The sequence below is a fragment of the Agelaius phoeniceus genome, chromosome 16, assembly GCF_051311805.1.
Source record: "Agelaius phoeniceus isolate bAgePho1 chromosome 16, bAgePho1.hap1, whole genome shotgun sequence".
NCBI lineage: Eukaryota > Metazoa > Chordata > Aves > Passeriformes > Icteridae > Agelaius > Agelaius phoeniceus.
The window spans coordinates 9,938,412-9,950,699 of NC_135280.1; the positions used below are offsets into that span (position 1 = coordinate 9,938,412).

The 12,288-nt window shown below is 37.9% G+C and overlaps 1 protein-coding gene across 3 annotated transcripts in view; it reads right to left on the reverse strand.

Annotated features, from left to right (window-relative positions):
- Positions 1–12,288, reverse strand: part of PARN (poly(A)-specific ribonuclease) — a 41,763-nt gene that overhangs the window by 24,872 nt on the left and 4,603 nt on the right. For all 3 annotated transcript variants that reach the window (XM_054643594.2, XM_054643591.2, XM_077186999.1), the window contains 9 exons: positions 10,726–10,768; positions 10,015–10,095; positions 8,186–8,242; positions 7,259–7,336; positions 6,125–6,168; positions 5,595–5,637; positions 3,841–3,916; positions 2,654–2,764; positions 2,499–2,568 (listed from right to left, as the gene is read on the reverse strand). In XM_054643594.2, coding sequence (XP_054499569.2) covers positions 2,499–2,568; positions 2,654–2,764; positions 3,841–3,916; positions 5,595–5,637; positions 6,125–6,168; positions 7,259–7,336; positions 8,186–8,242; positions 10,015–10,095; positions 10,726–10,768 — 603 coding nt within the window. The remainder of the gene's footprint in view (positions 1–2,498; positions 2,569–2,653; positions 2,765–3,840; positions 3,917–5,594; positions 5,638–6,124; positions 6,169–7,258; positions 7,337–8,185; positions 8,243–10,014; positions 10,096–10,725; positions 10,769–12,288) is intronic.

Consider the following 12,288-nt stretch of genomic DNA (forward strand, 5'->3'; position numbering starts at 1 on the left):
GTTCATAAAAATCAAAGCTTGATTTTTTAATTTTAAATTTACTAATTTAAATCACATTAGTGACAAGCCCATTCAAACAGGAAACATTTCCAAAGTCCTAGCAATGACGTGAAAGTTTAATCACGAAACTGTAGTTAAGTATTAACATCTAATACACAGATGTCTTGAAATTAAGACTTTATACACAACCCAAAAAATCATGGTCTATTTTAAAAAACATTTTCAAGAATCTGGGTAATAGTTCAAACTGAGAACAGTGCTTCTGAACAGCTGCCTTACACTAAACTCCTCTGCTCAGCTTCTTTCAGGAAGAACTTGTGACTCAAGGTATAACTGTCATTTGTTCAGCTTACTGTTTGCATGTTGTAGTTTGTGTTTTGCTTGAAGAATGTGACTACAGCACAAAGGAAAAGCTTTCCTTGTTCTGACTGCTGCCCACAGCATCAGGTAGAACTTCTGGAGGAAGGAGGAAGATGGTTTTTTGTCTCCCCAGCAGGAAGAGCATGCTCAGCTGGGGAAAGAGTCTAGACCACAAACTGGAGCCAAGCAGGTCCACAGGAGCTGGCTGGCAGCCCAGAGCACACCTGCCAAAAAGCCCCAGCAGCAGCACACTCACCAAGGGATAGCAGGGAACTCTGAAATGCAGAGCCCTGGGTGCTACTACAGGGGCTAAAAACACCACGTGCTGCACACAGGGACTGACTGAACAGAGCAAAAGACTTGTTCAGTTAAACACCCCACAGCTCTGACTTCTGACATGTACTTAAACATTCTTTATCTAAACCAAAAAAAGAAAAAAAAGAGTTGTCTTATTCTGGTTTGCTAGTTTTACATTACAGGAGAAAGACAACTAGCTTGAAAAGTACAAGCCTTGGTCTGCTCACTGTAAGGAAAAGGTGAGAGTCTCACTCTAGGCTCTGACTGAGGTCATGTGGCAGATGTTAGTTAGAATATAGCAAAGCTTCTCAAATTATGTGAAGGTAAGACATGGCAAGTCTTAAAAATTTAAAAATAATATACAGCTTTTCTAAAACAAGAAGCTACAAGCTCTCAATAAGGGCAGAATGGACAAACATTCTTTTCTTGCAAACAGTAATGTTCATTTCTTGCTTAAAAAATAAAAAAAAAGGGGGAGCTGTTCTCCCTACAGTTTGTTAAGTCTTCCTTTCTTTACAGTCAGGCAGTTAACCCTGAAGCCAGAACAGACACAGCAGGCTTCCTCTCACTCACTCTCACAACTTTGAAATGTCACTCCTAGAGGAATGTCACATTTCAAGAAAACAATTAATGTGAAAAGCTTAAATTGAATGTACTATTGTGACAGCTCTAAGAGTTGCTGTTTGTACTTGTTGCAAATATGCATTTCTAGGAAGAATTTTGGTTTATTACTTAAACCAAAAATTATCCTGCTCAATTGGCACTTACTACTTGGCATGTGTGTACCAAAAACCTAGTGACAAATCCCATCTTAAAATGAAATTGTGCTGATCAATTCTATCTTCACCCTCACATTCAAATCAAGCAGTCCCTGGGGGTCCCTGTTTCATCTAGGGAATATTTGTAGCATCTGCTAAAATATATGCATTTGCTGACTCACATGTCTCAGTGTCAAGAGAATCACAGAGCTGCTGTCACTATAAAGATATGATTTTCAGAACAATGAAAGGTGAAAGCCACTGATCACAATTATTTTCTCATATGTGTGGGCCATCTGAAGCTAAAATAATTCATTTTGCCAACTCTTGTATTACAGGTTTGAAAGGATGGAATTTCTCCTGAATTTAAACAGACAGAGTAAGCACTAGAATCTTTTTAATTTCAAGTCTTTTTTCTTTATGTGACAGATTCCAGCATGTTTAGAAGTTTCCTAGGGTAAAATCTACAGATTAATTACATAAAGGATTGACTCTGTGAATAAAGAATTCTAGCTTCCCCAAGTCTTAGTTCAATTTGTTCAAGGAGTTTGCAAGAAGATTCCATTCAAAAGCAAAATACTGCTTACAGCATCATCCCATAAATCATGCATGTATATTTCTTATGCCATCTTAAAAATGGGTTACCCAGCAATGTCAATACCAATGCTTTGTGTTATTTGGACTGACATTACCGTAGGGATATTTTAGTTTTTCCAGCCTGATGAGCACACTCAGTTTTCAGCAGTTACTGAGGGTCCTACAACATAAAGAACACCTGACCAGTTTTTCTTCAGTTCCACCACTTCCAAAGTTTACTCCAGAAATAATGGCAAAGCCATTAAAGCAGTCCAGGCACTCTTCTAAGTTTCCTTTCACAGGTCAGCAGAAAGTAAACCATCCTCCTCAAAAGCAAAGGTATTTATTTCATAGCCTCTCCAGCATTACCAGGATGAATCAGAAAACCAAAAAAACTTCAGTTTAAAGAAAAATGCAGTTAGCTATTGATTCCATGGCTAGAGGTAGATGTGCTGAAGCTGGTGGTGTACTTCCTTGTTTTAGCAGGTTTTTCATACAACTACTTACTTGTTAAAAAAAGGTTCAATGAGTTTTGATCTAGCAGACACATGGTTTTTCGGAGGACTGAGGAATGAACCTGATAAATGAAGAATAAATTCAGTATGTAATATGCAGCTACAGAGAGCACCAGGAAGAATGTTTGGAAAAGATTTCACATGTACCTAGGAAATTAGCCATGGAAATGAAGCACAGTCCAGTAATGTAAGCATCATATCCTGCTTCATGGAGCTGTTCAGATGCTGTATCGTAACTTGGAAATCCTTCTGCACTTTCTGAGGGGAAAAAGGATTTATAAATAACTATAAGAGAAGATCAAGCTAGCCCTGTATGCTTACCCACAGGCTTATTTTGTTAGAGCATAACATCACTTGGGGAAATTTATACAACTTGCAGAATCTTTGAATTTTCTTAAGTTCATAAAAAAGCAGTTTTGTTTGGCATTTTAAAATTAGAATAGGTTCATAAGATGGAAAGCCCTTCCCATTAAAAAGCCCTTAATCCCCAGACCTGCTCAGCCAAAATGGAGCATTAATTGTAAGACAGTGACAGCAGAATTCCCCACAAAGAGTCTCTTTTTTCCTGACTTGCATTTAAGAGAACAGTCTAATTAAAAGCTTCACTATTAACCAGATAGATAGATCAGATTTTTCAAGATATTTAAATGAAGACTAAAAGGAGTGATTTAAAGATGTCTTTATTGACAAATGCACTTGGTGTTTATGCTGTGCACATTCAGCAATATAAAAAAGTACTGCTCATCATGATTTTGATCAAGCATTGAAACTTTCCCTTTCAGCATACTCCACTCTACAGTATTGCTCTCCCTTTTCTAAATTAGCAGCTTTAGAAAAATTCCAGACCCTTGAGCTAAGCTTGCCCTTTGATTAAATATCCTTCTGTTCACCTCAAGGCAAAAACCCCTTTTTCCTACTAAAAGAACTTTAGTAATTTCTAGAACACACACAACTGGTTGCTGCTGTAGAAGTTTTCTTAGTTTTGTTTGTCCAAGTGCCTCCTATAGTGCTCTGGCTTTGATCTAAAGGACAACCATCAAATGAAAGTTTTAAACAAATTTCAAATTAATCCCCAAAAACCAAGCTAAAAGAAAACAAATCCATCATTAAAAGATGATGAAATTGCTGTTCACTGAACTCATCCATTCTTTTCTGTCTAGATTCCTATTAAGTTCCAGGTATACTTCTAAATATAATTGCACTGTACGTACAGTGCCTTCATTTAAAGTCCCTTCTTCAAAACACTGAATATTAGCAGGGAATTTATAATTCAGATCAAGAACAAAAATCATCAAAACATTTCAGAAATAAAGAGCATTTTAATATATCCTTACCAACTTTAGGAGGGCTGAATGGAACCTCTTTTAAACGTTTTTCCAGTTCTGCAAGTGATGTATTATTAATGAGCTCCTGCAAGAAAAGCCATCATTAATTGCCAATGCCAAGCACATTTTCCCTGGAAACTGAAATCAAACAGGATCAAAGGAGTATTTACTGCTGCCACCTGGTGTTCTCTAAGGATTTGCACACAGCCGTATTTCAATGCACCAGAGGTGTGGCAAGACAAATTTCAGTTACCTTGCCTCACTTGCATCATAAACATTTATTAATGCTGCTCAGAATTATTGAGGGATTATGCCAAAGTAGTATTTCTATTTGTATCTGGTTTCATGCAGGGTACATGTGACAAGGGAAAAGGCAGCACAAACAGCAGGGCAAGCATTCTAAATACTGATCATAATGGTTGAAGGTATTCAAGGTGAGTATTGAAATGTGCTTGCTGACTGGACATTCTTGAATAGTTTTAGAAGTGTAAATACTGCTGATTTAAAGTAATACAGAGACAGTGAAAGGAGTCTGACAATCAGAAAGTTGCTCCTACACATCGACTTAGTTGAGCAGCATTAGTGAATCTACTGATGAATTATCTGCATAGAATAAAGAGCCACAAAGATGTATTACAGATGAATTCCTTACTGAAGTTCTTAATCAAATATAAGTTGTCAATCAGTACAACAGAAACATGAAGAATCAACAGCCAGAGAAAGCAAAACATCTCACACAATCTTTCCTAAAGTTGTCTGAGATCTATGAGGACCAGACTTCCTTTGGTTCTCAGTCAAGCTTAGCTGTTTACACTCATCAAGTCTGCAGCCTGAAAAGTTAGCAAGAGCTATGTACAATGAACAAGCTCCAATGCTGCATTCATTTGGCATCCCAAAAGCAGGGTTTCATAACAGCAGGCTAAAATCCCAAGTATCTGCTGTAGAATCACAAATATCACATAGCTGTACCAAACACAAAACTTGTGGAGGTTTTTTACTTTTCAGAATGCCAAAGCCTCTATTCTTACCACAGCAGTGTGCAACACAACCCTGACAATACCTGCAAGTGCATTTAATAGCACTGCTTTATGCAATGCTCTGGAGTCACAGAGCTATGCACAAAGAGAGGTGCTGCTTCCTCAGCATGTTTTTTAATTAATTCAAGGGCACCTGGGAAAACAAGAGCTTATGAACACTTATCTCAATACTTCTTTAGAGGAATAAAACTCAGGCTGTAAGAGATTTTAAGAGAAACCTGTAATTTTTTTTCCTCCTGCTGCCTGCCCACTGAGCAAAGGCCACAAGAGAACCTAATGATGAAAAAGCATTTTTCCAGACAAATCTAAGTCAGCATTCACAGTACTCTAAGGCTTTGAATATACAAGCAGCTTCCAGATCCTATTTGTTCATGAACAGCATTTTTTTATCTCCTGAGGGGACATGCTACTTAACAAGAAGAAAATAATCTACCAATCACATCTTACCTAGCAAAAACTTGACATATTTTGAAATTCAAAGCTGCCAAGTTACCATAAAGCTTCAAACAAAAGTGACAAAAGCCACTAGTAGGAAAGTAAAAATTTGCATTCTATAAATTCTGTAAATTTAGATAAGGGGTAAAGAAAAATCATTTGTCTACAATAAAAGGAGTGTCACAGAAAATATTATTCAACATCTTTCTCCACAAAGAAGTACCATTTGTTTCAATACACATGTATTAATGCAATTTTGTATCTTCAAATCATTCTGTAATATTAACTTACCTTAAAAGGTTGTGTACTTGCCATCAGTTTAGTATCCAGTAACCTAGAAACAAAATAAGAGCTAAATAGGTTGAAACAGAAGAATGCCCATTTTGCCAAACCCTCAAAAAACGTTTTAGTGTGTTAGCTGGGAAACAGCAGATACACCCTACTGAAAATTACTGTTGGATTTGGAACAGCCAAAACATTCCTTGGCTTTGTTCAGCATGAAAAAGGAGAGCAACCAAGGAACAGCAAGAGATGCAAACAACCAGTAGCAAATAAATCTTGTTCCAAATGAAGAGTAGATGCAAAACACCAAACATGATGCCAAACCCAGGGGAACAGCAAGGGTGCATCCATTGCCAAGAAGTGAACCAACAACACTGCTTTTCTGGAAAAAAGCTGCTCAAAACTACTTTAAAAATTGTATTTATCTAGCTTGATCCCAATTTCTCTTCCAGTAACAGCTAGGGTACAGGGCTAGGACAAAACACATCAGCTTGCTACAACTATACTGAAATGGATGAAAGTTTGAACTAAGAACTTACCGGGGAAAGACACATGATGTTACTTCCTTGAACTCACTTAGGTCCTAAGTTAACATTAAACCAGAAGATAAAATCCAAGTCAGTGAACTGTTTACAGTCTCAGGAGGACAGAGAGCAGTAGCTACAATCACCCAACCAGCCTCTAGAAGTGAACTACAGCTACTGAATTCTCACTGTGAGAGATGTATTTGTCAGCACTACCATAGACACCACCTGCAGTTACACACCAGTACAGACTAAGTATTTCTGATTTGTCTGTCATTAGTAATAAAATGTTCTCTCACTGCCAACACCTTATCCTATTTTATACCCTAGACTACTTCTGATTCCAGCCCAGTTAACTGTTCTAAGTGTTCCCAGCATTTTGTATTTCAATGGAATATCAGCAGCCACTCCAGGTATGCAGGGACTGCCTACAGGTTTAGATCTGCCAAGGGTCAAAAATATAGCAACTACTGACAACTGTTTACATTCCAACAACATCCACACTGGTCCCAATCATCTTTTTCCCATCTTATGATCAAGTCTTTCCCCAAACACCATGTGAGCCATCCTTCTAATAAGACCTTTGGCTTCCTCAGACAATGCTTTTGGTGCCAATACACTGCTTAGTTTAACTGAATAGTCCAGTCATGAACTGTTAGAACAGCCCTGCTGCAGTCTAAGTGTGCTCCCTCTAATTATTCTGACATTATAACTCTTCATCCCAGTGAACATCATCCTGCTACAAGACTGCTTATCCCTTTAGAAAGTGTACTATTTAATTTAAAACCACACATTTCCATTTTGTAAACTACAAAGGAGAAAATGCCACATAATTGTGCTGAAGCTCCATACCAGTATCTTATAACACATCAGTCAGTTAAACATACCTGACATAAGCAAAAACCACAATTCTGCTATCTGATCTGAACATTTTAAAAATGCAAAGGAGAACAATCCAACTAAACTTTCTACATAAATATTTATGACAATAAGGCCAGAAGTACCAAACAGATTTTTTTAAAAGACTTTTTGACACTTGTTCACAGGCTGACCAATTCTTCCATTCAGAAGAAAGTGTGGAGATAACATTAAAAGACAAATACATTAAGGCACTTATTCCATCATCTGAACACTCCAAAGATTACTTACATCAGGTAGGGGGCAATAGAACTGATGGATGGTGTGCATAACATCCAGCAGCATGTTGTGCCCAATAACAAGCTTGCCCTGTGAAAATAACATTAAATGCCTGGTACATTCCCAGTCCTGGCCATGGCAAAGGGCACCTGTGAAAACCCCTATCCCAGATGCCAGCCAAGGGCACATGGGAACAAGAACACATCAAACCTCCCCATTTGCTCTTGCCTGCCCCACACACTCCTTCATTCTCTCAGAGCAGCCACTCCTTTTTCCTCTACCCCACCATTTACCACAGGCTTTCACAGCAGCTTCATATGTTGAGAAGATGCACTAGAAGAGCTACTTGGTTTCCAAATGTCATCTATTTAAGATTGAAGTCAAGGCATTTCTCTGTCCATTACCTTTTAATTTACTTATACAACAACACACAATATATTCCTTATGGTTATAACATGCAATAGTTATTAAGGGCATGGTCTGGCTTCTCACAGTGCAGAACCTTTCATGCCATATGTTGTACAAGCAAGCTCTTTGAAAAAGCTCAAGCAGTTTTTTAAAATGTTAACTTTCATTCATTTGACATAACAGTCCTTCTTTGACAGCCTTCAACTGCCAAGAAAAAAAAAGGAAAAAAACACCAAAATCTTTTCAGAACAGAGAAAGAAAAACCCACCAAAGCTCATTTACCTCAGAGCTCTAAGAAATTGCTATTCTTGACTCTTACAGATACTAAGATTCTTCATGTCATTCTTTAGTTTGAGCTTACTTAACCTACTACACTCAACCACTGTAAGAAATGAAACAACATAAACTTAACATGCCACTTTAACTAATATCTCATGTTCTCCTCCAAAATTTAACAGCAAAAGAATCCTTTCTTTAAATTATTTATTTTTTCTCACAAACAAAGGTAGTTTAAAAATCACATCAACTTACAGAATTAGCAATGGCATGAACAACTCTGGAAAATCCTACAGCATCATTCAACTCTTCCTGTAAGAAAGATTCTGACATTAGCGAGACACAAATACAAATACTGCTACAACTGTACCTGCAAACTGCCAAATGCCCCCAGTTTGCCTCAAACAGACCAAGAACAGACATGAAGGAAATGTCAATACTTGGAAGACACAAAAGGTTAAAGCAGGATGCTGCTCACAGAATTTCCATTTTACATGTAGCTCTAGTTGGCTGTCAAGTAGGATGAGTCACAAGCTGCTGTCCTGGGTTGCCCCAAGCAGCCACTCTGTGCTTTGCTCACTCCCCTCACCCGAAATTCAAAAGCAGACAATAAGATTTGTGGATATGGATAAGGAGAGGCCATCCCCTCCAGCCTCCTTGCTCCTGGGGCAGGGTGGGAGGGAAAGCCTTGGCACTGTGCAAGTGCTGTTCAGCAGCAGACAAAACACACGGATGATATCACTGGTGTTTTAGCCACAAAGCCAAATACAGCAAAATACAGCAAAATACAGCCTGCTGCAAGGCAGGGAAACCTCTCCCCAGCCAGAGCAGCAACAGCTGCAGTCAGTTCATTGTCAGCACACGAGCTCCAATAGTGCTCAACAGCTGTGACACTGCAAACAGCTCCCAAGGAATTAAAATTAACCTGGGTACTTTCAGCTGTACTTTTTACATACATTGTTACATATGCAACAGGGTGAATCCTGATTGTCACTCCTATTAAATCAGCCCATACTTTTACACTACCACAGATTGAGGAAGAAACATTCTTCATTATTTATATAAACAAAACCAAGGAGAAAAATTAAAATGTGCAACTCACATTATATAATGCTGTAGTTGTATAGACTGACTTTTGATTAATTTGGGAGGTTCTGACTACAGCACAAACTGCTCTGTAACAGATTTTTCCTTCTCAGGTCTAGGGAAGCAATTTCTGTCTTGTGTTATCTGTCTTTATTCAACCAGAACTAAAATCCAATAAAAACATTCACTGTTACTTTAGCTCAGCTCTGAATGCTGCTGTTTGAGCCAGTAATACCCCCACTAAAAACCCCACTGTAGTGGTAAATTGCTCCCAACCTGCCTTCTGGATAAAGAGATGTCATATTAGTTAATGTCTCTTTAGAGATCTCTTTTCCTCTTAAAAGGATATCTGCATAGAAGTATTGTTTGCTCCACCCAAACTGATTTTATCACAAATTACAGGAGTTTGATCAGGAACTCCCACAATTCAAGTCTTATGACCTCCTGAAATCTGCATCACTCAGTAAGCAAAATAAAAGTCTAATAAGCAGTGAGAGTGTCTGAATACAGCAGGTGTGACCTCCTGGTCAGTTTGTTACCACAGCAGTGTGGTTCTATCAGGAAAAGGCACATTCACTGTAAAGGACACTAACTCAGCCAGCCAAGAGCAAGCAAGCTTTGTAAGAGAAGGGGAGACTCTGAATCCAAACCATGTAACAACTTGCTCAAGAATTTCTGCAAGAAACTGGTGTTTCCTCTTACTGAGACACACTTCTGTGAGAACAGTCATATAGGGAGGTAGTCACTACTCCAGAATACTCATTCAGTATTCCACAAATTCTGATTTCAAAAAAAAAACTTGAGTGTCTTGCAACTCTTTTTGCTCTGTTGCAAGGCCTAAGTTATCTGGTAGAATTTATAAAATCAAATTCAGCCAGCCACAGCAAACTAAAGGGAAACAATACCAAACCCTATCCTGCATTTTTGCATTGCTGAGTGAAGTCAAAGATTCTCACCCTTCCTCTCTCACACAAACTAATGGCATTGAATTTATTTACCTGTTCTTTTGCTTGTTTCTGCTGCTCTCTTCTTTTTCGTTCCTCTTCATCTACCTTAGTAATAACAATGTATCTCTCCTTCTAAAACAAAAAATGTAGAGTTTGAGGAATGACTCGGAGAAGTTCAGATTTAAGGCTGCTGCAAGTTTCTGTAAATTTACATTGTAAAGAAAACTGTCATACCTCAGCAGCAGTTACTTGGCAACACAGCTGTTTCTATTGTGGGCACCACATTATCACCTACTCCCAGAAGCCAATTTCAGAAAGCTCTATTTGCTTCATCCATCAAACCTAATTTTTCCTAAACCCACTTTTTACTTCTCAAAAAAGATTATCAGCATTTCCTTGTAAATAGTTTGTTTCAAATACCTTTTGAAGCAGAGATCTATGCTGGGAAGTGAGGACACAGCACATGATGCTGCTGGTTTTCCTCTGAGATCACAACCTGAACTAATACTGCACATCAGACCCACTGTATTTTAAAACACCTTTCAGTATCCATTTAAAAAGTAATATTAAGCCACACAAATACATGCTCACACTCCATATGTTGGTCAGATAGAAACTAGTTCACTGTGTTCAATTTAAAGTGCTTTGAATTTGCATAAAAAAGCTCAAGTTAGATCTAAAAATCAGGAGAGATGGTGAAACTGAGAAATCCAATTTCCTTTCAACAGAACAAATGTTAGAGGCAGTAACAGGCCTAGCTACCTTATCTGACTCCAGAGTTTCCACGTGGATACCTTTTGGATACCTACACCAAAACAAATGAAAAGTAAATATTAATAGTTATTCACTTGGCATTTAGCATATTGAAACCACAACAGTAATTTAATAATTTCATGTTTAATTATTTCTATAAGTCTTAGGCATAAAAGAACTATTACACATTTCTCTTTAATTTTAATTGTGCAAACTTTGAAGCAATAGGCTAGTTTAACTGGCCTCCTTACATTAGCTAACAGCAACTGGCACTTACACAATTTCCCATGCTATTGTGGAACCTGTAATTTCTTATTTTGGTGATATTAAGTAAATATCATATAGATATTTCATTACAATCCAGAATCTTTGCTTTCAAGAAATCCAAAACAAGAATGTTTTCATTTACTTGCAACTGCAAGACATCGTCTTTGAAGATGGCATCTCTTTAATACATCACTTATTTGAGGACTTATTAACAACCCTGAACTTTCTGCTACCAGTAGATTTTAGTAGGAATTATTAACTCAAATGTCATCACCTCTGCTACAGAATTGCATCACACCACTACAATCACATTTAATTTCCAAATAACACCATACACAGAGCATCCAACTGATAGCAAAAGTAAGAGAATATTGCATCTTCCTGCTTAACCAGTAGCAATTACTCTCATAATCTCATTATAATAAACTAACCACAACTGCACAACCACTTCAGAACCAGCAAGTTTCCCTGGCCTCTGGCTACTCCCAGAATTAGTACTGGAGAGCACATTCCAAACACTGTTGTGTCCTTTCCACCCTGACTCCTCACACAGTTTTGATCTCCATCTCATTTATGAGCTGCCTCATGCCACAAACCTTGGATGCACAAGAGAATACTTCAATAGGGAAAACGACCTGTGAAGAGGTCAGGACACAAGGGCAATCAATAACTTCACTCTTCTGCTTTAATTAGCTCCGTGCTACCTTCACAGCTTGGCTTTCTCTCTCCAATAAACACACACAGTGTACACAGCTGTGCTCTCATAAAGCAACACTGCTGAATGTTAAAAAAGCACAAGCACACATTCTTCCATCCACTCAGAGAAGATGTAAGGACAAGTATCAGACAAACAAAACTACATGCTACAGGAAGCTATAGACATGGTAAAAAGTGACACAGAAAAATTGTTGAAAACACAACTGCTTTTTTCAGATTAGTTCTCCAGCTCACTTCTTGAGATCCTATTTTCTAGAGATAAGCTTTATTTTATCTGCTTCCAGTGTAAGTATCAGAATGCCAGATTCAGTGCTGAAACACTGAATTAACTAAATATACAAAAAAAGACTTGCATATTTTCCACATCTTACTACTGCAGTCAGAAGAGTGAAAATCTTACTCTAAAGCCTTGGAGCTTCCCCTAAGGCCTTAAGAGATACATTCAGGCAATATACAAAGTTATCAGAAGTGTTTATGCTTGGAATCCAACAGAAAACTATAACCATAGCAGTACCTACCACAGAAGTGCTATTTTTTCAGTTAAAGCCCACAATCTATATAAGCACATGCACTTTCTGCTCACTAAAA